Genomic DNA, 27,698 nt, shown 5'->3' with positions numbered 1-27,698 from the left:
CAAGGAAGAGGCCAAGGAGAGAGGGGATAGAACAGAATCCTGTTCCAGGGATCCACCATAACAGAACATAATCGCACTATGACTCATGACACATGTACATCCTTTTTTGTACTGGGCACAGGTCCATGACACCCCTGCAAATTGTGGACAGTTCAAACAAAAGTACTGTGTACAATGACCACTTACAAGCCCATATAATTGCATAATAATTCATATGTATGCAGATGAGAATATGAGTTATTAAAGATGGATATAGGACACCAAAAGTGACTGAGGTGGGGGCATGAGAACAGGAAAAGTCAGTGCTCCCTGGGGTAAGCACACCAGTTTCTTGATAATTTAGCTCCTGACAGTTAAAAGTTAAAGGCTACATATAGGGAGGCAGGAGGAAAACAAAAGGAGGCAGCCAGATTGCTGCTAAGTAAAACCAAACCAGATTACAGAAGGCTGCATGGCCTCTGAAACTCACAAGGCCTTTGTGAGACTTCCCTTACACAGAAACACAAATGACTTGTCTGGGACTCCAGAGACTCCTGGTAGGTCAGACTGTAGACAGAAACACACAGGTGCCATCATGAGATGAAATCAGGTCATAGAAAGGCCATTGAAAATAACTGACTTGAAGAAGAAAGGAAGGTTAAAAAAAAAAAAAAAGAACCATGACAAGATGAAGCTGCCAAAAGCATCACACTCCTATCTCTGCACATCTTATTCAAGAGCTTGACTTCCCTTATACATGGGCGACAAACAGCATAAAATAAGTGTGTGACCTACTAATAAGTGTGAATAATATTTAAGTAAGGGAACAAACTATTTCAGTGGCCATGTAACAGTCGGTGGCCACATCAATTACATTTATGTCAACTCTTTCTTCTTGATCTTGGAACAACTGCTTCATGTTTAACACCAGGGAAGAGATCTCTTCATCCATAGAAATGTGTGTGGAGGCCTTATTAGGCAATTAACCAGGTAGGCAAATAAACACCCTCGTGAAGCAGCAAGATTAGCACCAAGAGATATATGTGGTAGAACATAAGCATCTTAACAGAAGAGAAAATGAGGAAGATAAAGGTTTGTACTGTAAAAACAAAAGGAATAAGAATTGCCTTAGAGTGAAAACTCATAGTAAAAAGGACCACAATGAATATGATGATGTTATATCCCTTAACACTGACAGGTACTTTATAGGCATTTTCATAGGACTTATTGTATATTATGTTATTTCATATTCAATTAATCTTATGAAATTCAGAGAACATCTCTATTATTGTTCCTAGTTAACAAATGAAAAAGATGAGGCTTAGAAAGGTGAAATCACTTGCCCGTGGGCAAACAGCCCGGAAATGGTAGAGATTGGACTTGAACCTAGATTTTCTGACTCCAGCTACAGTGGTCTGCCTAGTCCTTCCAAATTACCCAAACATCTGGACTGATTGAGCAGTTTCTTGCCCATCAGCAGAAAACTAGAAGGAGTGACCTCTAAATAACACCCCCAAATCCTGGGACTCCATGATTCCTCTGTGTTCACTGTCCCTCGAATGCCCTCTTGACAAAGAGCAAGCTCATCCAACCACTCTGTGTGTGTGTGTCTGTGTGTCTGTGTGTGTGTGTGTCTGCAGGCACATGTGTGAGATGTGTGTGTACACCTGTATGCCAGGGGCAGGTAGGGAGCTGCAGAACCAATACTTAGGACATCAAGAGTAGATAATGAATATCAGAATAGAGCACTGAAACCTGCCTCTCTGCATAGAACTATTCTTACCTTGCATCAAGTTCCTCTTTACATAAAATATTGACATTTTCATGATGTTCAGGAGCATGCTGTTGACTTCCAAAAGCTCTGGCACCATACCATGCTGTCATTGTAACTGCCCTCCAGTGAACCATCAAAAGCCCAGCTAGAACATTTTGAATATAGCAGTTTGCTTGTCACCAAAACACTACATTGCAATATTTCATATTTATCTCTATTTAAATTTTAGTGATGCCGCATAAACGTTAACATGTTCTTATGCTAATACAATCACAGAAAAGTCTTAATAACATCACATATTGGCACAGCCCCTGGGTGAGTTATGGCCTGCTAAGCAGGCCTAATGCATGCTTCTTGTCACTTAGTTAGTCCCCTTTAACTAAGATGTGACATCAAGACGCTACACAGTTTCCTCCAAGAAATGTGTTTCCATAAGCAATGGCAAGGGACATCTAGGATCATTTGTTCATATTGAAAGTAGAAAGAAAGTGCTTGGGATTACAGAAAAGATTTCCAAAAATGGTCTGGGGAGAGAGGTTAATAATGTTTAACTATTTTATCACTTGAGAAACAAAAAGTGAGCCTCAGTAAGTTCTCAAGCCACTAAAGCCTTATGAGGACAAGACCTTGAACTTCTCCAGGGCTGAAATCACAGCTACCAATGACAAACTCACAGATTCCCCACCTTTCCAGTGGATGCACAGGCAGAGATTTCCCTGTGATTCCTAGGAGACTGCCTGGCTCTGGTAGGTGAGACCAAGGGAGGTGGAGTGCCTTGGAGGCCACAGCCTTGACTGTCAACAACACAACCACAGGACAACCAGGGCTTTAGCAGGTTAGTGATAAAGGAAACAAAGGCCTGCAGTGCTCTCAGCCTCTCCTCATGGAACAATTCTTCTGGACTTCCCAGCTTTGCCCCTCAATTTACTAAGAAAAGATAGTGAAGCTTCTCAGAATGAGAGAGCATCAGACTGAAATTCTGATTAAATGAAGATAAGCATGGATGAAAGGCAAAGGGAATCTTTTCAAAACAAAGTCTCCAATGGTAAAAATGTTCAGAATAGCCTTTCTCCTGCAACATCACAATTCCTGCAGGCAAGCAGGGCAACCCTTAAAAGCCACTACCCATGTCCTTGCAGCAAGAATCAGAATATCGGTTCCTGTTTTAGAGGCACAAATGGTCCTAGCAGCCGATTTTCAAAAATGGAAGGAACTACAACTCCAATGGACCAATTGCAGCTTGAAGACATCTTGACTTTTTTTAGGATGAGTATAATGATGTGGTGCCCACATATCTTTCTGCATCCACTCTTCAGAAATGCTGTCTCCCCACTCCTCTTGCCTGATCAGTCTTCTAGCACAAGTCAGAGTAATTGAAATTTAAACAACTCCCAATCCAGAGAGTGCAATAACCTGATTATTTATAAATGCTGATTGGTTCCAGACAACTAGGGGAAGGCACATTCCCCTCAAAAGGCCCTCCTTGGTAGGTTCATCCTTTATTCATCATCAGATGTATCTTTACTGCCAAAAGGATCAACTCTTGGAGTTCATTCTCCTTCTTCTCAATTATTTATGGTTAGTCTAACTTTTTTTGTTTGTTTGTTTTGGTGAGGAAGATTAGCCCTGAGCTAACATCTGTTGCCAATCTTCCTCTTTTTGCTTGAGGAAGATTTACCCTGAGCTAAGATCGGTGCCCGTCTTCCTCTAGTTTTTGCATGCGGATTGCCACCACAGCATGGCTTGATGAGTGGTGTGTAGGTCCACATCCAGGATCTGAACTTGCGAACCCCCGGCTGCCGAAGTGGAGCATGCAAACCACTACGCCACTGGGCCAGCCCCTAGTCAAACATTTTATTAGCTTTGAATAACACAGAAAGTGTGACCTAAAATATGCTATTAAATGTCCATATATATAAAAGAAGAGGAGGAACAGAGACTCACAGATAATGACAACATGGGTGAAAATTTCTGTCTACTTGGAGTAAGGGCAGAATCAAATTCTTACTCTAGTTTCATTGGGATTACACTGAAATATGGATAGGGACGTGCATGAGTTCAAGTATAACCTTCTGCCAGGCCAATCAGGCCAAGAGTAAAGCTAGACTTCACCTGAAGGGCCCAAATGATTCTGACCAATGGGTTGTCCATCCACGCTGCTCACCTGGAAAAGGCAGCCCCCAGTACAAACGCTGCGTATTCCTTCACCAGGGGCTCTGTGCTGTTCAGCCCATTGATCACCACTTGAAGGCCACCAAAGGAAAACAGGTCCTGTGCATTATCCATCTGTAACAAAGGGCTCTGCTTAGTACATACAGTACAGCCATCTTCAAGGAAAGAAGAGTTCTTATAGCTTTTCTTCTGGTGGCTATTCAAAAACAAAGTAAAAAGTCAAGTAAAAAGCAACAGTGGCCTTTTTGACTAACTAGGAAAGGGTTTGTAAAAACAAACTAAATTTTTAAATAATCTTAAATTGAAGAACTCCTAATTCATCTAACATGATTTATGAGCACCTGCGTGGGAACTGGCAGAAATGGCACCTAGCTATTGCTTATGCCAAACATGTCCTGGAAAATTCTAATACCATAATGAGTCACAAGGCTTACTCCTAATGTACAAGCTGTTAACACAAAGATCTGGCGTCATCAGCACTACTAAATGGTGCCATGCTTCCTGTTGATGTCCTGCCCCAATGTGGGCACTGGAAGCAGCAGACCCTTAAAAAAAAAAGCTGATTTTTAATTAGAAGTCAAGGACTATAAAAGGAACCTGTTACAGGGGGAACGGGGGCTGGAAGAGTGCTAGGAGAGGAATAACAATAGTACCCTTCTCTTCCCTCTTCTTCACTTCATACAGAATAAGGTTGACTGAATCTTAGAATATTCATGATAAAATCTACACAGAAGTCTCTCTCAAAGGCTTTAGTTGAGGCCTGAACCATGGGCTAGTGGCTATTATTGGACAGTGCAGAACATTTCCATCATCACATAAAGTTCTATCAGATAGCACTAGTCTAGGCTATCATTTAAGGTCCAAAGCCCCAAGTCCAGACTCTCTCTCTCTCTCTCTTTTATTCTATAGGGGATCTCATTCCCCAAGCTTCATTAGTGTCCTAGAACAAGAAAACTCAACTTCCTCAGGAAGGTCACTGGATCCTGTTTTCCCCATGTAGCAGCTACAGTCTCCCTTGAAAATATCTTTCTTGCTACAAAGGCTGCCTCTTGCCCACCTGCTGATCCCACTCTATAAATCATCAGGAAGCTAGAGTCCAACAACAAGATGACTGCTACCCACCTTTTTCCTTCAGACGCCACAGAGTCCTTTTCTACCTGACTGTGTCGTTCAGAATTGGAAAAGGGCTCTAACGGAGAAATTGAGCTTGAAGGACTATATTTGACTCTGCCTATGTTTTGCGGTGGGCTTAGCCTGTTCATGTCACTTAGAAGATCATTCTTCTACATTCTGATATAATATCAAGAGCAGGGGTTTTTGTCTGACTGTCCACTGTCATACGTCCAGTGACTAGAATAGTGCTGAGCATATAGTTAGGTGCTCAATAAATAATCGTCAAACCAATGAATGAATTTTTTTTTTTTGTGAGGAAGATCGGCCCTGACCCAACATCTGCCAATCCTCCTCTTTTTTTGCTGAGGAAGACTGGCCCTGGGCTAACATCCATGCCCATCTTCCTCCACTTTATATGGGACGCCTGCCACAGCATGGCCTGACAAGTGGTGCATCGGCGCGTGCCCGGGATCCAAACCGGCGAATCCCAGGCTGCCGCAGAGGAGTGCACACACTTAACCACTTGTGCCACCAGGCCGGCCCCCAGTGAATGAATTTGATCAGACAAAAATATTACTAAAGTAAACTCCACTGTGAGTAAAAAAGGCAATCTGGGGTATCTGTGCCAACAAAATGGATGCGTCCCTGGTACCACAGATCTGAAGAGATCACCAATCCAGGGTCGTGAAATAAGCATGGAGTCTGTTCTGCCATAAGGGCCCCAAACCAGGGCTGGGATTTTTCTGCCCTAATCTGTCCTTATGAAGAGGAATGATTATTGGGCCATAGCCCAGCTAACTAGGGAGACTCAGAGCTGGGTGCTTTGCTGACATAAGCACAAATAATACTTAGCAAACCTTCCTTCCTCACATACTCTGATTTTAAAATCTAAGAATTCACTGCCTCTCCTTCGTTCCTCCTTCCTCCAGGTTTTCTGGATACAAAACCATGGCTCAGAGTCCTGTCATTCCATGCCTGGGACGGTTACTTACCAAAGCTGGCGTGAGCAGCTGCCACTCTGACAGCCCCAGAGCAAGGCAGCCCAGAGTCACAGAGGTTCTGTTCTAAATTCACTTTATTACTACAAAGATAATTCAGGGTGTTATAAATGCTGACATTTATATAAGCACTTCAGCCTTTTCAAGATGTTTTCTCATTTGTTATTTTACTGGAGATGAGGAAGAAAAGAGTCATTCTGCCCACCGCACACACAGAAGATCAAGCTCCAAAATCTGGGCCCTGCCCAGCGTCACACATGAGAAGGCAGGACCAGGGCCCAGGTCTGCAGCTCCCCATCTGGGTCTGTGGCCAGAACTTTTCCCAGGCTGCCTTCAGTGTAGGGTGGGACAGGTGGAGAGGAACTCAAGGTAGAAGGAGGGAGTACATAAGGAAGGGGGCAGTAGGGAACTGTGCCAACATTCAAGAGGGAAAAAGAGAACCAGAGCTCTGACAAGACAATGAGAAGACAGGAAATAGAGAAAGGGAGAAATAGTGACGGTAAATAATTGAGGAGTCATATGAGGGAAGGCTAACACACCGCCTCACGGTGGATGGGGCAGACAGAGGCCGCTCCTCATAAATAACTCACAAACTATTTTCTACACACACGGTTTTGCTTTTCACAAATCCTTTTTAATAATTCAAATATGGCTGTGAGAAATCCTTGGGCAGATCCAGTTTAGGTCCTTGAAGCCCATGGCTCCTCAAAACTTCCAATCAGTGGGTCTAGAATAGGAGTGGACAGGTGAAGTTTCTGGCAAGAAAAGTCCTATCTTCCTCAAAGGTAGCACTACCTCACCCCAATTCCCCATCACAACTAGAACTCGAGGCTGAGCTGCATCTTCTTTAATCCCCCTGTGAAATCACAACTTAACACTGTTGTGTGGAAGCCTGACATACCAGCCCAAACTAAAGACTATATTTTCAATCAAAAGGCCAATGGTCCAGAACATTTATGACCTTCTGCCAACAGAGCAAGTTTGGCCTCCACCAGGGGACTGGTTCCTGGGCTGACCTCAAGCTGAATTTGGTGATGTCCAAGAAACTGTTTACCCCACCCAGTAAAAAGCTATGAAAGCAGAATGGGATGTCACCCTAGAGATGACACTACCAGGTGACCAGCAGGCTTGCAGAGAAAACAAAATTTGTTGGGGCCCTGCTTAGCCTCCCATGTACTCACTCCTCTCTAGGTATGATAAGCTCTCTAGTCATTTTGGCCTTTTATCCTGTGACTAAAGGAAGAGCCTACAGAAACCTGATACCTAAAGATCCATCCAAGTATGTTAAGATGAGAAAAAATAAAAGCTGTCAACATCAGAGCAGGACTGAATTGGACAATAACCCCTAGGATCCTTAATCCTTTAAATATCTATAACAGAAAAGCTGCTGGAATTTTTGTTTGTTGCCCTGGAGAGAAAGATTGGAAAGAGGAAAGAGAACCCAAGTCCATTTTTTCTCTAAGAGGATCACAGACCTGCTATTTGAAGCCTGAGAAAGAGCCATGAGCAGAGAGAAGATGAAGAGGTTGCCCCATAATTCCTGCAGATACAGTATACACTCATCCTCTCTCACCACCACAAAGGCTGGCAAAATCCAAAAGAAAGAAAGAATGTCTTTTAGCCTAGTTTATAGAGAACAAGGACGCTGTTGTGCGTGGGAGGATGTTGAACATCTATGTTTCGATAAGGATCTCAAATAAGCCTTTGATTTGGATTACACAGCCTTCCTGGGCCACCATTGTCCCTAGTCTGGATTACTGCAATAGCCTGCTATCTGGTTTCCCTGCTTCTATCCACGCCCCCTGCCTCCAGTCTAATTCTCAACACAGCAACTGGAGAGATCCTTTAAAAGCAAGTCAGATCATGTCATTCTTCTGCTCAGCATCCTCCAATAATGTTCAATTTCATTCTTCTCCATGGCCTACAAGGTGTTCCATGATATTCCTCCAATTATCTCTCTGAGCTTCATCTACTTCTCTCCCTCTTCTCTCAGCTCCAGTCACGCTGACTTCCTTGTGGTTCCTCAAACACACTAGACATGCTCCCACCTTAGGGCTTTGGTACTTACTGTTTCTCCTGCCTGAGATGCTCATTCCCAACACTGCCAATTCTTACCGTACTCTACTTTTTATTTTCCACAATATTTATCACCTTCAAACATATTATTTATAACTTACTTATTAGTTATGTTTATTATCTATCTGCCTCTGCTAAAAGGTAAGCTCCAATTTTGTTCACAGATGTATCTTTTTGTGTGTGTGTGTGTGAGGAAGATCGGCCCTGAGTTAACATCTGCCAATCCTCCTCTTTTTGCTGAGGAAGACTGGCCCTGGGCTAACATCTGTGCCCATCTTCCTCCACTTTATGTGTGACGCCGCCACAGCATGGCTTGCCAAGTGGTGCGTCGGTGCGTGCCCGGGATCCGAACCCGCAAACCCCGGGCCGTCACAGTGGAGCGTGCGCACTTAACTGCTTGCGCCACCAGGCCGGCCCCCACAGATGTATCTTAAGTGCCTGGAACAGCACCTGGGACTTAACAGGCATGCAATAAATTAATTCCTTAGTAAACAAATGGCTTCTCTTGGCTCCTTCTCTTTAGATCCACCTCTTCCCTTTTGAGCTTCATTCAAACAGTACCAGTATCCTGTGAGAGGCAGAGTGGCCAAAAGGGTAAGAGCACAGAGTTTAGGGTCAGACAGACCTTGTTGCAAATCGCAGTTCCACCACTCACTAACTGAGTGACCTCAGGGAATCACAAGTGTGATCTTAACTTGCCTTGGTTATAAAATGGGATTAATAGTAGCGCCTACTCACGAGGCAGCTGAAGTCAATGAATTAATGTGTACAAAGCATGAATATGTACCTAGTATATGATAACGATCAATAAATATTAACTATTATAATTATGGCACAAGTCTGATCAGTCATTTCTCTGCTTCAAACTTTCCAATGGTTCTTAGGATCAAGATCAAAATCATAAAGAGTGTGATAGTCCCAGCCCCACCTCTCTGACTCCCTAACCTTTCCACTTTATCTATGCTACCCCACATCTATGCTACCCCACATCCTGGTCACTGCACTCCAGTCACTCCAATCTTTTCCAAGTCCTCAATCTCACTAAGCTCTTCTCTGTCTCAGAATCTTTACACATGCTGTTTCCTCTGCCTGGAATACTCTAATCCAAGGGTTGGTAAACTTTTTCTAAAGGGCCTGAAAGCAAATATTTTTGGCTTTGTGAGCCATATGGTTTCTGTCACAACTACTCAACTCTGCCATTGTAGCATGAAAACAGCCAAAAACAATAAAACAATACATAGACAAATAGGTGTGGCTGTGTCCCAATAAAGTTTTATTTACAAAAGCAGGCAGTGGGCCAAATTTGGCAAACGGGCCATAATTTGCCATCCCCTGCTCTAATCTCCCCTCTTTACCAACCCCTAATCATTCTTTAATGCTCAGCCTAAATGTCACATCCTCAAAGAAGCCTTCCCCAATACCCCTGACTATACTCCTACATTACCCTCTGGAACCCTTATCACAATCTTAAATTATCTCATTAAATTGTTAATTTGTTCATTGTTCAACTGTTCATTATTTAATTGTTCCCTCTTCTGGACTATAAGCTACACGGAACAGGGATCATGTCTACTTTACTTTTGCTACATCCTCAGTGTTGAAAAAGTAAAGGAGGTAAGACTCCAAACAAAAAAGAAGTTGGCTCTGGCCTCTAAGAATGTATTTTACTACAACAGATTTTGGCCTAGATTAAAAATACTGTACGCCCTGGGAGAGAAGTAAAGATGCTGACGCTATTTTCTTAGAGCTTAGGGCAGGGGAGTTTATTTTTGGAGCTGTTAGGTAAAAGTCAGAGTTATGGACAAGGAAATATAATACCTGATGCACATAATATTCAAGATCAAAGAGTGCAGCAATCTTCTCTTCCAGACTGGAGCTGGAACTATTGAACTTGTTGATCAGTCGTACCATGATCTGCATGTCAGTCTCAATGACAACATTCAGCTCCTCAAAATCCTTCTTCAGCTCCTCAATAGGGCGAAAGAGCCGTTTAACCTCGGCCTGCCTTGCCTAAGGAAAGCAGCAAACAGATGATTAATCAAATCGATTGGTGATATCTCCCCAAGACCTCTGTGGTCTACCATGGATGCCCATCCTCAAAGAATTACTGCTCCAGGACTCAAAATCTTCTTTAATCTATACTATTAAAAATCCAGTTACCTTCTAAGATGCCTACAGAAGAGAGCCCTCAGAGTCTACCCATATAGCCCTCTGCCCCAAAAAGATACTCAAGATTTTCCAAGTTTCACTTATCCCAGTCTAACTTTCAATGTTCAGGAAGAAGGGAAAGTCTTCTTGTTGCAATCACTGAGGTCAGGGGAAGCAATGCAAGCTCACCTTCAACCCATAACCTCACATGAGAAGGCTGAGGTCTAAGGTGGAATAATCTACAGCCTGGTTCTCTATCTTCTACAGTCATAGAATATCTTGGCTTTGCCCTGCCCAATTCAGTAACATTTTAGGGAAACCTGGATGTAGGAAACTGTGGGTAAAGAGCTGTCAGAGTGGGAGAAATCTGCTGATAAAAATTAAATCACTGTCATTACTGTCAATCTAACTACAGGTGTACAATTTGTTCAACTGTTTGAAGTGGCTAAATTACTGTATGTACTATACTCAAGTCTCAAACAATTTTTTCTCAATCTCGCCCCCCCACACACATATAAAGATTTTAAAAACGAAGTTATGTTGGAGGTGAATAAAAGACTTTAATTACATATTTTACACATGTGACACTCCCTGTTTTCTTCCCAATTTTAGAGGATAGTGCTTGTAAAAAGTCTGAAAGGTCACAGTGGTTTGTGTTTCTATCTTCCAAGAAAAATTAAAAGGCACGAATATTTATAAAAAGCAGGATGATGAGCAGCTGTCAGCTCCAAATTGCTCATCTATTACCTATGGGTTTTCGCCCCTGTTACAAGCACTCCATAGAAACACCAACCAAAGAAATGAATTAGCCTCTTTTTCAAAAAGACCTAGCCCCTAGCAGAGCAATCGCATTTGTGGGATGCCATATCCTACATCTTTGGGCTAAAACAACAGTGAAATGCTCTCCCTACACCCAGCTAAAGGATGCTGGATGGCTGCCAAAGGCCAAGCAAAGAGGTCTGAGAAAGCTGAGTCACTGCCTAGAACTGTGGGATGACAGGCAAGTGAGCAGGATAAGAAAACAGTCACCTCTCCCTCACAAAAATGATATGTGCCTTGCTCTTTTTTAAAAAAACAAAACACGGCCCACCCCGAGGCTTAGCAGTTAAGTGCGCGCGCTCTGCTGCTGGCGGCCCGGGTTCGGATCCTGGGCGCGCACCGATGCACCGCTTCTCCGGCCATGCTGAGGCCGCGTCCCACGTACAGCAACTAGAAGGATGTGAAACTATGATGTACAACTATCTACTGGGGCTTTGGGGGAAAATAAATAAATAAATAAAAATTATAATTTAAAAAACAAAACAACAACAAAAACAACAACTTTATTTTGCAATAATTCTAAACTCACAGGAAATTACAAAAATACTACAGCAAGTACCATGTACCCTTCACTCAGCTTCCCCCAGTGGTAACACCTTACATAACAATAGTACAATATCAAAACAAAGAACATGACATAGGTACAATACTATTTAAACTAGACCACAGGCCTTGTTCAGATTTCACCTGTACATGTACAGGTGTAACTTTTACATGTACGCATTTGCATGTATGTGTGTGTATAATTCTATACAATTTTATCAAACGTATAGATTCATGTAACCACCATAACAATCAAGCTACAGAACTGTTCCATCACCACCAAATAACTCCACTGTGCTCCTTTATAGCTGCACCTCATCCTCCTACTCTCTTCCTCCCATCCCTGTGCCTGGCAACCACTAATTTGTTCTCCATCTCTATAATTCTGGCATTTGGAGAACGTTATACAGATGGAATCATACAGTCTGTAGCCTTTTGAGATTGGTTTTTACTAACCATAATGCACTTGAGATCTATCCAAGTTACTGCACATATCAATGGTTCCATTTCTTTTTAACGCTGAGTAGTATTCCATTGTATAAGATGTACAGTTTGTTTAACTATTCACCTGTTGAACATTTGAGTTGTTGCCGGGTTTTGGCTATTATGAATAAAACTGCATGAACATTTGTATAAAGGTTTTTGTATAAACTTAGGTTCTTATTTCTCTGGGATAAATGCCCAAGAGTGCAATTGCTGGGTCGTATGATAAACATATGTTTGGTTTTATAAAAAACTGCCAAACTATTTTCCACAGAGGCTGTACCATTTTACATTCCCACCAACAATGTATGAAAGATTCCGTTTCTCCACATCCTCACTAGTATTTAGTACTATCACCATTTTTATTTTAGGTATTCTATAGATGTATAGCGATATCTCATTGTGGATTTAATCTTCATTTCTCTAATGGCTAATGACATTAAATATCTTTTCATGTGCTTATTTGCCATCTACATATCCTCTTTGGTGAAATGTCTGTTCATGTCCTTTGCCCATTTTATAAATAGGTTGTCGGTTTTTACTGTTGAATTTTCAGAGTTCTTTATATATTGTAGATACAAATCTTTTATTAGATACAGATAGTCCTTGCTTTGCATAGATCTGATATGCACCAATTTCAAATACCACAGTTTAAGTAACACCAGTCTCCCAACAAGACAAATTTCAGTTGCCACAGTATATTAACTGTAATTGCATGAAGTATCAACTTGGCTACTAGTTCTTCAATCCACAAATCACTACATAAATAACATAAATGCCCATCATGATTGGTGGCTGATCCTACCACTTCTTGTAAAGTCTGTCAGTGACTGGTCATTGTACATTCACTATTCAGTTCACACACAGATGTCAAGTATGTAGTTGTATGGCTTCCTCATCCCCCAATGACAAATCCATGTAACATTTCATAAAAATGGATCATCAAAAGAGAGGCTTGGCCACCAAGGATGAAAGCGCAGCAAAGAAACAAAAAGTGATAACCCTGACAGTGAAATTCATATTGAACATATATGGAGTTACAGATGATGTCATAATTTTTGCTTCAACTATCAAACATAATTTTAAAAACTTGAGAGAAGGATACTCTATTATATTTTCCCCTATTTTTATTCATTTCATTGTTCTTTTTTCCTGATGTTCCAAGTTTCCTTCTGTTACTTCCGTTCTATTTGGAGAATATTCTTTAGTCATTCTTTTAGGTAGGTCTGCTGGTGACAAATTCTTTTAATTTTCTTTTGTGTGAGAATGTCCTGATTTCCCTTTCACTCCTTAAGGATATTTTCATTGGCTATAGAATTATGAGTTGACAGTTTGTTTCTTTCAGCACTTGAAAAATGTTATGCCACAGACTTCTGGCCTCTTTTTCAGATGAAAAATCGGCTGTTATTCAATCATTGCTCCCTAGAGATAATGTGTTGTTTCTGTCTAGCTGCTTTCAAGACTTTTTTCTGTCTTTAGTTTTCAGAAGTCTGACTGTCATGTGTCATGGTGTTGATTTCTTTTAGTTTATTCTATTTAGAAGTCACTCAGCTTCATGAATCTATAGGTTTATCCCTTTCACCATATTTGAGAATTTTTCCATCTTTATTTCTTTGATTATTTTTTCAGCCCCAAATTCTTTCTCTTCTTCTGAGACTCTGATGACAGAAATGTTAGATTTTTTGTTATAGTCCCACAGGTCCCTAAGTCTCTGTTCATTTTTTTTCCCAACTATTTTCTATCTGTTATTTGGTTAAGGAATTTTTATCTGTCCCCAAGTTCACTGATTCTTTTCTCTCTCATCCCTATTCTGCTATTGAGCCTATCTAGTGATTTTTTTAAAAATTTAGTTGTATTTTTCAGTTCTAAAATTCCATTTGGTTCTTTTTTATATCTTCTGTTTCTCTGCTGAGGTTGTCATTTGTTTTGAGAGTGTTCATAATTGCTTGTTGAAACATTTTTATGATAGCTGCTTTAACATCCTTGTTAGATAATTTCAACTTCCACGTCATCTCAGTTGGCATCTGTTGTCATTTCTAATTCAAGTTTTGATTTTCCTGGTTCTTGGTATGATGAGGGATTTTTTTTATTGTATCCTGGACGTTTCGGGTATTAAGTTATAAGACTCCGAATTCTATCAAATCTTCCTTTTCAATAGGTAGTCACACTGTTTAGAAGGTTTATTATGCTGGTTCTAGCCTTCTTGTATGTCTGTGACTCCAAGACAATTTAGTTTTCAGAGGCTTTGCAGTGTTATTTTGGTCTGCTTCCTTTGTGTGCTACCAGAGGCTAATCCAAAAACCTGGGCAGGATTCCACACTGTAGTTCAGTTCTCAAATCTTCTGCTGTGTTAATTCTAGTCAGTTTCCTGTGTGGGTCAGTAGGGAGTATGCCCAGGACTTCATCTGCAAAATCCCTTTATCCAGCTCTCTTCTCTCCAAAATCCTACCACCACTCTCCAGTTAAGAGGAGGAAGAGCAGCACCTGCCACCGTGAGATGCTGGACACAGGGAGTGGAAGTCCTTCTTTTCCCTCTACAGACATCACCCCAGTGGCGGAATTAAAGCACTGCCTCACTGCTGCTAGTCTGGGAGTGGAAATTCAGGCTTCTCACTTACCCCCACAGACACTGCCCCAGAGTAGGGAGCAGAATGTTGCCTCACACTGCCTCACTACCACCAGGTAGAGAGTGGAAGTATAGACTCTTTATTTACCGTCCACCCCCGACCTCAGCTAGGAGAAGTGAAAAACCACCTTGGTGCTGCCAGGCAAGGGACAGATATTCAGCTTCCCTTCTTGGCCTCTGCTGACACCACCGCAACAGGAGAAGCAGCCTGCTATTCCCATGTGGAGGGTGTAAAACCAGTCTCCACACCTGGTCTCTACTGGTAACACACCAGTGGGGGAAGCAGAGAAGTCTCCTACCACTGGGAAGAGGGTAGAAATTCAGGCTCTGCTCAACTCTCGCTGACACCACCTTGGTAGAGGTAGCAGAGCACTGCCTCACACCATTTCATTGCCACTGGGAGGGGGTGTAAGTTCAGGCTCCCTACTTGGCTTAGGCTGACACCACTCTGGTAGATAAATGAGCGCAGCTTACTACCACCAAGTGGGAGGCGGAAATCCAAGTTCCCCATTTAACTTCCACTGGCACTAAGGGTGAGAGTGGGGAGATTTCCATAGTCTTTGGCTAAAGTAGGACAGGTACTGTCATAAAGTTTTTTGTCCTATTAGGCTGCCCTTTTCCCAGTCCTTTCTCTAGAAAGAGCAGGCCTTTCTTAGGGCTTTTTTCTATCTGTACCTGTTGGCATTTTCAAGATGTGGACTTCTCCGGTGCCCACTTTGGGATATATAGAGAGCAAAAAGAAAATCCAAGGAACACAATGCCATGTCATTCCTCAAGTTCCAAGTCCCCAGCCAGTTCGCCTTCTTCTTCCCACCTTGTAGAGTCTTCTTATATTTGCTTTTAGTATTATGCCCAGGGTTTTTAGCTTTCCTTAGCAGGAGGAATAGGGAGAAATGAGTCTATTTTATCTTGTCCAGAATCAAAAGTTTAAGGGCATATTTTAAAATGGAGCAATTTATAGGATACAGGTGAACAACAGCTGACATGATAAAACATAAAGCATCAATTTGTACAGTAATAGAGGGATAAACGGATCAATCCAACAATAACAGCCCCAATCTGTTCGGCAAGACAGAGCTTTTCCACTAAGCAAGGGACTCTCAGAAGGACCGATTCTCTAAAATCTAAGATAGCAATGAATACAATGGAGTTGATGCCCTTCTCCAAAAAAATTCAAGTCCACAAAAACATTCACTCAATTGACAGGCTATGGCGCAATATCTGACAGTATTGTCTTTATAAATAGCAAAAGCACCATGCTGTACTTGCAAGCCACCACACAATCTGGGTTTAAAGATTGATAAACAAAAAGTATGATGGCATCTGCAGCCAGGAGCTTGAGACATGTAAGAAACTCCCCAACCTACTGCAAGTCCATTTATTTGCCAGTCCCAGTGCACTGGCAGTGAGCCGAGTCAGTCCACACATGCTCTAAATGAAAGTGGGAGAAAGACCGCAGAACGCAGCAACTCCATGAAGGAGCTGACAACCTGCTCCACAGAAGTAAAGAAATAGTGTGGCAGCCATATCTCAGAAACGGCAGCTTACTCAAATTAGCTGGTAGAGGGATCTTGTATTTGGGTACTGTTAATGGGACCTCTCCTTGCGAGGGGATAGGATTATTTTTAATTGCAAAAAAAAACAGCAACTGAAAACTTAATCTCTTGCTTTTACACTTAAAAAATGTTTTCATAATATTCATACTTTTCTACACTAACTGAATTATGGGAGAAGAATGCCATTAAAGAGAACAAAGAGAAGAGACATGGGTGCCATGGGTCTTCCACCCACAGAGAAGACATGGAACAGGGGCTGACTTTCATGTTCTCATCAGCCCCACATGGAGCCCATGGTGAGGGGATGAGGAGTGGGAAAGAGCTCATCAATATCTGCTTCAGGCACCTAGGCACGCATTGCTCTCCTCTCCCACCATCACTTTCCCTAGGTTGGTACTTTTGCTTTTCCTTACCCCTCTCAGTTAATACACCTGTGATGGGATGGAATTTTATTCATCACCTTCCTTTACTCATTGGTGCTGCCACTGCCATCCTGCTACTCACCTTCTCACACCACATATACTCTCCATGACAGGAGATGTGACTTTGGTAAGATGAGTAAAGACATGGAGACTTGGCATCATATTAACATATCTTAACTAGGTTCTCCCCCACACCAAAAAAAAAAAAGGTTCATTTGTCTCAGAAATACTTAACTCTGAAGGATCTGAGGGACCTAAGGCTTCCTCCACTAACATACAAGCTGTCAAGAACCTGACGCTGCCCCTCCAAGATACTGCCAGGATTCTGGGGCGAGGGCAGAGAGGTAGGCAAAGCAAAGGGGACTGTGAGGAGGAGAGGAGGGAGGGAGAACTCAGAAAGGTTTCCAAGGTGGTCATCAGAGGAGGATCTTTCAACGATAGGACTCAACTGGAAATGTAAAAAGCGATTTGTGACATTCTCTGGCTAACACATGAGCTCATGATCCAACTAAGAGTGTGATTTCTTTTTGGTATAGGTCTGTACCTATGAGCCTTCCAGACATTAGGGGTATAGCCAAGCGGTTGCAATTCTGCCTCTTTTTCCTTCTCATTTCCTTAGCATGTAGACGAATTCAGAGCTGGAGGAAACCTCAGCTATCCTCTTGTCCCACCCTATGTTGTACATTTAAAGAACCTTAGGCCTGGAAAAGTGAATACATTTGCTACATGTTCAAAGGACAAGGACAAGGAACCAGGCTTCTTCCTTCCCAGCCCAGTTCCTCTGTCCTTTAAGCTTATGTCTAATCCAAGTGTAAGTGAGGAGATCTGGGTTTTAATCTCTATTATCCTCACTCATGTCTGTGATAATGGAGAGAATGGCCATCTCTACTCTGTGTCTCAATTTCCCCAAACATGTAATGGGAAGTTGGATCCTAACGTAAATGATAAGAGAAATGCTCCTAGAATTGTTTATTTTTAATAGTCTATAAAGGGTTACTTATTTGGCATTAACTGCTCTTTAAATTATTTTACAACGTTATTGTTATTATTATCCTATATTTGTTGCAAAAGCTTCAGGAAAAAGCAATTCCCTTCAAGGCAGTACTGCAGGCTTATCCTAACTCCCTGGAAAGAACATCACACACCTTGTCTTCCTTTGAACTTTCCATCTCTGCCCCCTCCTTGAATTTTGCCAGCGCACTCTTGAGGTCCTGAGATGTGTAGGTGTTGGTTTTGATATCCAGCCTGTCCAAAGAGAAGTTGAGAGTCAGGAGGGAGGCACCATCTTTCCCGAGAAAGAAAATTCCCTGGGTAGCTGGCACTCTAAATCAGGCCAGCTCTAACTCAGGGCACACTATCCTACCTTTGCCTTCAGTCAGCCAGAAGTCCAACAGGGTGATCTTACCTTAAAACTAGAGGAGGAAAGACACAACTGAAGATGAGGTCATTTCACAAAAGAGGAAATGGCATAGGGCAGACAGAGGCCCACCACAGACAGAAAGCTCTCAGCCAGAAACAAGTCTGGAATGTCTGTGCAATGCTGCTCTTTCAGCACGTGCCAGGGCAGGACCTCCTGGAAGGCAGTGGGCACAGATAAAGGAAATAACATGAACCCTATTTATATTCTTCTAGGAAAGGGAGAAACAGGGACCTGAGCTCCCTAAGCATGTGCCTGATTTGATTTGACAAGCCAGCTTGTTTTCATGAAAACAGATTGGATAAATTCACACCTTTAAGACCAACCCCTGGGCAAAGAGTAGATGCAGGAGGTATGTGTCAACCTGACAAAAGAATGGGGTTGAGACACTGAGGACTAGAATCAAGGCCAACCATCTTCCATAGCCAGCCTTCAAGGAGAGGGAGGAAAGGAACCAACATTGATGTAATCTCAGGAACCTGGCAAAGACCAGAATGGTATCCTCACAAAGACCCCTGGAGCTGATCCAAGCCACAACCATTCATCTTGACTGGAGAGAAGGCATTCATGGGGTAGACAGCAACTTTTACCACCAGTACTCATTTTGGTACAGTGATCAGAGGTAAGAACAACAGTGATATAGACAAAGGGAAGTGTGGAATGTGGGCTGCGCTTGATAAGACTGTCCAGCTGTGGGGGAATTAAGGATAACCCAGGAGATATATCAGAGGTGGAGGAGGAAGGGGCTACTGGACTGTTCTGCTCCAGGTGAGATGAGCCTATCAGTCTCACAGTCCAAGATCCTAGCAGGCCTCAACTCTCATGAGAGGGACATGCTCTCAGGGCTTTGCTCATTCAGTCTTTTATTCATCCTAGAGACCCCTGAGGACCCTAAGAAAAACACTTGTCTTCTCTAAACGTCAGTCCTCCTAAACTAATCAATAATAGCTAATCACTTCTATTTATTGAGCACTTAACCATGTCTTGAGTACTGTGTTAACCCTTTAGAAGCAATATTTCATTCAAATCATTACCACAATCCTACAAGATAGGGGAGAGAATCCCTCTCCTGGCAGAGCATCACCCACTGCCAGCTGCATAAGGATGCCACTGCCTTGCTCCTTACCCCTAAGAGGGAGCTAAGTATTTAGGGCCACAGCTTATACAGATTTTCTCCTCCCTCCTCTAAGACTTGGTCAGGACTAATCCCATTATGTCTCATATCTCTGTTGACTGACTGCCTTAAGTCCCACTCTCCCAGGCCATCCATCATCACCCACTCTCAGCCCCAACCACACACACACAAGTGTGCCACATGTGTGCCTGCAAGCATGCACGCACACACACAAACACATACATAACCATCCTCAGCTGGTATTCTCACTTCATTCTTCACTGAGAAAAACAGATGTTATCCTCAAGAACTCCCTCATCTTCCTATCATCAGCTCTATACACAAACTCGCACCCGAAACTATATTTTCTGCTTTCCCTTCTATTATAATGGATGACGGTGTCCCTGCTCCTATTAAACTTATGCTCCAGATTCCACTTGCCTTTTCAAACGCTTTAACTCCCATAATTATACTGCTCCCTCCTGCCTACATCATCAGTTTTTCCCTTTAATTGGATTCCATCAGCATACCAACACTCCTTTGACCCCACAGTCTCTAATTATCATGCCATTTCCCTGCTCTCATTCAGAGAAAAACTTTATGAACTCATTGTCTTCACTCACTATCTACCTTCCTGACTATTATTTACATTCCCACTTGCTCTAATCTGGATTCTGTTCCCACAACTCTACTAAAACTGCTCATCAGAATTACCAATAATTGATGGCCAAATCCAATGAACTCTTTACTAATGTCATATTCCTCAACCACTCAGCAGTATTTACACAGTTCACCCACCTCTCCTTGAAACACTCTCCGTTCCTGGCTTCTTGTTACCACACTCTCCTAGTTCTTCCCCTTCCTCTCTCCTTCTCTAATTCTTTTGCTAGTTCCTCATCTCCTACCTGAACCCTATATGCTAGAATGCCCCAGAGTTCAATCCTGGACAATCTTCTCTTCTCTATCTCTACACTCTCTCCTAGTTCTTTTTAAATATCTATAAAGCAATGATGCCCAAATTTACATCTTTGGCCCAAACCTCTCCCAAGTAACAGCCTGACTCTTATACAACTACCTAACTGATATATCTTGGATCTCGAATGTTTAACAGGCACCTCAAAATTATCACAACTAAAACATAGGTCTTGATGGTTCTTCCCATAAATCTGTCCCTCTCTCAATCTTTTCTGTCGTACAAAAAAATGGTACCTGCAAGCAACTAGATGCAGAAATCCCAAAATGAGGCTTTATCCTGAGTCCCTTCCCTCCCCCACTCACCTTCCTTCAACCCCTACATCTAAATCGTAAGCAAGGCCTGTTGGCACAACCTCCAAATTAAATCTCCAAATTCATCCACTATCCACTATGACATCCTAGACTAAGCCACTATTACGTCTTGTCTGATCTACTGAAAGGACATCCTAATTGTCTCTGTGCTGGTTCTTTTGTCCACCTTCAATCTGTTCTCCATATACATAGCAACTAGAATGATCTTGCTAAACTAAATTAAATTAAATCACTCTCCTGCCCAAAATCCTCCAATGGCTTTCCATTATAATTCTGGTTAAATGAAGAACACTCAACATGTTTCTCAAAACTCCACACAATCTGGCCCCTCATACCTCTCCAATCTCATTTCCTATTAGTCTTCTTCCTTTTCCTACTCTCTAGTCACCCTGATCTTTTTCCTGTTTCTTGAACTTGACAAAGCCAGGGACTCTTCTTGTTCCCTCTGCCTGAAATGCTCTAACTCCAAACCCATGAAACTAACCCTTTGCATAACTAAATCCCCCTCATTCTTCAGGTCTCAGTTCAAATATCATCTTGATAAGGCCTTCCCAAACCATCCTATCTAAAATGGCCTCCCCCAGGGACTTATCACCTTGTTTATTTCGTCCTTAGTATTTATTACAGCCTCTAACTACCTTACTTGTATGTTTATTTACCCGTTTTCCTGCCTGCCAGCCTCCATACGGCTGGCAACTTGTCTGTTTTGTTTACTACTGTATCTCCAATGCGTGGCACATGGGCACTCAATAGGTCTGGTGTGAAAATGAATGAATGGAGCAAGTAAAAGGCCCTGTCCTTGGCCCACTCCTTAACTACTATAGCATATTGTACCACGGTAAATGCTCAACTCAAGATGGGACAACTTGGAATGCAGTTTGTCCCTCATCCCTCCAAACAAAAAAGGATGATACAAAGAAGCTGGCTGTTTCAGGGCAAAAAGAGAGATGCTGACAGGGATATGGACTAAAACCAGAGGATACGGCAATGCCTAACATATAAATTAGCAAGAGGAAAACTTGCTGCTGGGAGCCAACTATACACTGGCAGTGCCAGGAGAAGTCAGGCAGTGCCAGGAGAAGCCTCTGTGACAAGTCAGAGTTGAGGGCCCTGTCCCATGCTTTAGAGCCGACAGGGATTGTGGCTCTGGGTAGCAGTGTGGCCAGTCACACATCCAGCAGGCCTAGTGGAGACCGCTGCCATGGATTAGGCTGAATGGACGATCCCTATCTCTCTAGCCAGTGGCTCTTAACTCTGTGGGATCACCAACTTCTTTGACAATCTAATGGAAAGCTATGGGACTTGTCCCCAAAACAGATAAGTGGATAAGCAAAACACTGTAACAATTTTGGAAATTAGCCCGGCCCTTTGGCCTCTGTTCCCATTCAAATGCTAAAGAGCCAGGAAAACACTGTGAAGTAGAATTGAAGAAGCACAGGATGAGGTCCACCCCAGGAGGAGGAATTCACCGCCAATGGCAGCCAGAGACTCACTGAGCTCACAGCAGTGAATACCCACAACACCTTGTCGATGTCTTTGGGCTTCTGTTCAGACAGGTTTGCCACTGCCTATAAATGCTGAGAAGGAAGAGGACATATCCAGTATATCCTGGAGGCCACTCTGGGGCAGAGCCCTCTAAACATTCCAAACGAGAAAAGTAAAGAGGCAAGAGTAGGGACAAATATTTCTCTGTTATGATGTGTCTATTACAGACCACATGGATGACTCTGCTTTCTATTCTAAAAAGATATGAGCAACAGACAAAGCAATAAGTACTCCTACTGACAATCTATGGTCAGGTATTAGAGAAAAAACTTCCCACAGTATTAAAACCAACAAATAAAAAACTCAAAATTAATCAAGTGCCTAACTGAATATTCTTAAACCAAGACTTTTTATTTAGAAAATAAGACTTGGCTTAGACGTGAGAAAAGGCTTCCTGAAGTACTTTGATACATTGAAATATGTGTGTATATGTGTGCTGGGGATGAAGGGAGATTGGTAGGGGTTACAACAATAAGATTTGATTTTTTCTTAGGTGGTTATGAGAAAGGAATCATCATATGACCTGGGTCACTCCAGGTATAGGCCTATCCAGAGAGATGGGGGAAGATAAAGATCCTTACCAGTTTGGGGTGACTATAAGGAAGACAAATATCTCCTGATCTTATCTATCACAATATAAAGTCGAATTTTCCAAGAATGAAAACTGCCCAAATCTGAAAAGGGTGCTTTCTGGGGCTGTGAATGCCACATGACTGAAGGTAAACGTGGACAGGCTGAATGACCTCTTGTCAGGTATAGTAAGAAAAAGACTTAGGTAAGAATTGGGTCTCTAAAGTCCCTTTCTGCCTCATATCTAACTGCAAAACATTGTTAAAATAATAAAAATCTAAGGACTGAGTAACACTAACTGTGCTCAATCCATGATTGATTCCCAATACTTACATGTATTAGAACAGGGGCAACAAACTATCTGTAATGACCAGATAATACTTTAGGCTTTGTGAGCCTTATAGTGATTATCCCAACTACTCAACTCTGCCAATGTAGCAAGAAAGCAGCCATAGACAATACATAAATGAATGAGCATTCCAATAAAACTTTATTTATGGACACTGAAATCTGAATTTCACATAATTTTCATGAGTCATGAAATATTATTCCTTTTTTGTTTTTTTTCCAACCATTAAAAAATGTTGAAGGGAGAGCAAACAGGCCACAACAGAAGGACACACGTAGTCCACATAGGGGTCACCCCTGATACGTTGAGAGCTGAGGGAAGCACAATGCAGGTCTCCTAAGGCATCACTTACCTAAGGTCACCTATCCAAGAGCAGGAGACGTAGCTGACCTACCTAATACGTAGACACAAGCACAGGGAAAGAGGCAAAATGAGGAGGCAAAGGAATACATTCCAAGTAAGGGAACAGGACAAAACCCCAGAAAAGGAACTAAGTGAAACAGAAATAAGCAACCTACCCAACAGAGAGTTCAAACAAAGAGTGTTAAGGATGCTCACTGATCTGGGGAGAAGAATAGATGAACTCAGTGAGAATGTCAACAAAGAAATGGAAGATATAAAAAAGAACCAATCAGAAATGAAGAATACAATACTGGAAATGAAAAATTCACTAGAGGGACTCAAAAGCAGAGTAGAGGATACAGAAGAACGGATCTGTGAGCTGGACGAAAGACTAGAAGAAATTACCCAAGCTGAACAGGTAAAAGAGAAAAGAATTAAAAAGAGTGAGAACAGTATAAGGGACCTCTGGGACAACATCAAGCACACTAACATCCGTGTTATAGGTGTCCCGGAAGGAGAAGAGTGAGACTAAGGGGCAGAGAATCTATTTCAAGAAATAATAGATGAAAACTTCCCTAACCTAAGAAAGGAAACAGACATCCAGGTACAAGAAGCACAGAGATCCCCAAACAAGATAAACCCAAAGAGGCCCACACCAAGACACATCATAATCAAAATGTCCAGAATTAAAGATAAAGAGAGAATCCTAAAAGCCGCAAGAGAAAGTCAAGTTACATATAAAGGAAACCCCATAAGGCTATCAGCTGACTTCTCAGCAGAAACCTTACAGGCTAGAAGAGAGTGGCACAATATATTTAAAGTGCTAAAAGGAAAAAACTTACAGCCAACAATACTCTACCCAGCAAGGTTATCATTCAAAATGGAAGGAGAGATCAAAAATTTCCCAGACAAGCAAAAATTAAAGGAGTTTGTCACCAAGAAACCAGTGCTACAAGAAATGTTAAAGGGACTGATTTAAGGGGAAAAGAGAAGACCACAAATAGGAAAAATTATCTATTTCCATGATAAGAGGGTAATGGATACAAATGCACAAAAAAGAGGTTAGATATGATATCAAAAACATAAAATGAGAGAGGAGGGGAGTTAAAGAGTAGAGCTTTCAGACAGAGGTCAAACTAAAGAGACCATCAATTCTGTATAGAAGAAGAAAGGAACAGAGAAGAACTATTAAAACACTGAGAAAAAAAAAGTTAAAAAATGGCACTAAGTACATACTTATCAATAGCTACTTTAAACGTCAATGGACTAAACGCTCCAATTAAAAGGCATAGGGTGGCTGATTGGATAAAAAAACAAGACCCATATATATGCTGCATACAAGAGACACACTTCAGACCTAAAGACACTCACAAACTGAAAGTGAACACAATAGCCAAGACTTGGAAGCAACCTAAGTGCCCATCAAGGGACGAATGGATAAAGAAGATGTGGTATATATACACAATGGAATACTACTCAGCCATAAGAAACGATGAAATCCAGCCATTTGTGACAACATGGATGGACATTGAGGGCATTATGCAAAGTGAAATAAGTCAGAGGGAGAAGGTCAAATACCGTATGATTTCCTTCATTAAGTAATAGATAATAACAACAATAAACAAACACATAGAGACAGAGATTGGATTGGCGGTTACCAGAGGGGAAGGGGGGAGGGAGGAGGGCGAAAGGGATAATTTGGCACATGTGTGTGGTGATGGGTTGTAATTAGTATTTGGGTGGTGAACATGATGTAATCTATGCAGAAACAGAAGTATAAAGATGTACACCTGAAATTTATACAATGTTATAGACCAATGCTACTGCAATAAACAAAAAAAAAATGTTGAAAACAACTTAGCTTGTGGGCCATACAAAAACAGGTAGCAGTCCCATATGGCCCACAGGCCATAATTTGCTGGTCCCCGTGTTTGAAATTTCATGGCTGGTATTTATATTGACCTTTCAAACCACACAATTCCAGAAGCCTCTGCAACCCCGTTCCTCAACCTCCTTCTCCCTCGTGTAGGAAATAGCAAGGAAAAAAAACTTGGTAATTCAAGGCAAAGAACAGAAAATAGAGACTATGAATTGTCCAAAATCAAATAATCTAATCTTTATTAAAAAATAATGCAGTCTCTTACCATTGGAGAACTTTATATTACAAGAAAGCCTGTTTAATATGGACTAACAAGAGGAAAAGTTAGTCTGAATCAAAGACTTTAAAATGCAATTTTATTGTTCACCAAGGAAGTATTACTGCAAAGCAGAAGGCCTAACAGGCCTGTTTTAATGAATAGATGACTCATCTGTAATCAGCACATTAATTGTTGGGATTCAAATGGGTGCTCTTAAAGTACTGGGAAAAATAGCTTCATTTTTAAAGCAGGTTAAGCATTTCCCCCACAGCTTTTTTAAAGTATCAATTTGCTTTGCAAACTGTTTCTTTCCAAAGACTGTAGAAGTAAACTTCCACAAAACCCTGATAGATTTATCACAAATTCTAGGCTATTAAATTTCAAATTTTTTTAAAAGGCCACATGAATTTGAGTAAGAAACATTATATTGTCATTACTTTCAGTATTACAAAAATCACTGTTGTTAAGCCTCCCAGTCCCTAGGGTTAACACTGTACCTTTTGCCTTTTTTCCACCCTTTCAAATTATTTCGGAACATGTCTTCATCTTGGAGTTTCACTTCTCTTGCCCCAGTCTGGAGATTCAGCCGCACATGGGATCCTGCAGGGACAGCCTGACCTAAAGCCAAGAAGAGAGAAGGCTCATGAGGTATACGGTCCTTGGAAAGACACAGTGATGGAATGGTTGGCTAACAAGCCAACAGGACTTAATTAGTTCATGAAGACCAGACTCTGCTGTGTTTAGTTACCTGAATCCATCCATCTCTCTCTAACACACACACACACCATTCACATATTCTCCTTTTGATAATCCATACCGAATAAGGGAATGAGGCAAGGTGGGCAAGGGTATCTGCACTTCAATCCAGAGACCAATGCCCCCCAGTTAGAACCTGCATATTTAAGCTGTTCTGTTTTCTTTAAATTGAGCTATGATAAGCCTTTTTATTATGTATAGTAGATGAATGATGAATATCTACTCACCCTTCAGGATATGGCTACATTACTGCCTCCTCCATGACCCTTCCTGCCCCTCCCCTTACAATCCCACAGAATCCCAAACAACCTGCCATTCCAGCAAGCTTACACTTCACCGCTCTCATCTACTTAATCAGGCTCCTTCTATGAGGCTCTCTCCTCCCTGAGCAAACGGACTATATCTCCACCTTTTTTATTTCCCCAGCCCCTAGGCCAGAGCTTGACACATAAAATTTGTGGCATTTAAAAACGTTTTGAGAAGGGAGAAGGAAGAAGGACAAGACTGGAAGGCAAGAGGACATAGCAAGCCAAGGAGGCAGAGACTGGAACCAAGATAAACTAAAAACCTACACCCACCTATCTCAGAAGAGCTGATCCACTAGCTGGGAAAACAAGCGTTGTGAATGGATGGGCTATTCATACACATTGTACAAAATTACCCAAGGATAGTTAAAAAGCAACTGTGCAAGATAACATACTACAAATGGAATGTTGCACTCACTCATTCATTTGTGCAACTGACATTTACCAAGCAGCTACTATACACCAGGCCACTGTGGTAGGTTCTACAAATACGAAGAGGAATGTTAATGGCCACAGGGACAGAGAATTGCAGGGAAAGGGCACTTCAGGAGACTGGAAATCTAGAAGCAGAGACGCTGCTTTGTCACCTGAACTTTGACTGTGCTTTCTCCTGCCAAAGGATAGCATTGCCTTGCTGACGCTTCCTGGCTGAATGCTAAGCAGGTCATCCCTGATATTCCCTCTACTTTACCACCTCCCATACCCAATCTATCTCTAAAACCTGGAGATTTTTCCTGCTATATGTCTCTTGAATTCATACCCTTCTCTTTGTCCTCCCCACTGCTGCTCTTGTTCAACCACCACCATTTCTCTTCTGGACACTGCCATAGCCTTCCAACTGGCGTCCCCTATCTACTCTTATCTCCCAATCCAACTGTTCTTTACAATAAATAATATTTTTTTCAAAATATAAACCTGACTATGTCATTCCCCTGCTTTGAACCTTCTAATGGCTTCCTACTGTTCTTAGAATAAAAATGCAAGTCCTCACACTGGTCAATGAGGCCCTTTAGTATCTAGCGCCTGCCTGCCTCTTCAGCCTTGTCCATTCCTCATTCCTCATGCTCTAGGCCACACTGGCCTTTTCCATTCCATGAAAGAACCATTCTCCCTCCTACCATGGGGCCATTCCACCTGCAGTTCCCGTTGCCCAGAATCCTCTTTCT

The 27,698-nt window shown here is 41.9% G+C and overlaps 1 protein-coding gene across 2 annotated transcripts in view; it reads right to left on the bottom strand.

Moving 5' to 3' along the window:
- SIL1 (SIL1 nucleotide exchange factor) overlaps positions 1–27,698 on the bottom strand; it is a 218,238-nt gene that overhangs the window by 66,796 nt on the left and 123,744 nt on the right. For both annotated transcript variants that reach the window (XM_004420126.3, XM_087429727.1), the window contains exons 4-7: positions 25,969–26,089; positions 17,855–17,954; positions 9,931–10,122; positions 3,918–4,039 (exon numbers count right to left, since the gene is read on the bottom strand). In XM_004420126.3, coding sequence (XP_004420183.1) covers positions 3,918–4,039; positions 9,931–10,122; positions 17,855–17,954; positions 25,969–26,089 — 535 coding nt within the window. The remainder of the gene's footprint in view (positions 1–3,917; positions 4,040–9,930; positions 10,123–17,854; positions 17,955–25,968; positions 26,090–27,698) is intronic.

Source organism: Ceratotherium simum, chromosome 4, assembly GCF_057802395.1.
Source record: "Ceratotherium simum simum isolate JZ-2026a chromosome 4, ASM5780239v1, whole genome shotgun sequence".
In the NCBI taxonomy this organism is placed as follows: domain Eukaryota; kingdom Metazoa; phylum Chordata; class Mammalia; order Perissodactyla; family Rhinocerotidae; genus Ceratotherium; species Ceratotherium simum.
The sequence above is the reverse complement of the archived record's forward strand: the minus strand, read 5'-3'. Positions and strand labels throughout refer to the sequence as shown.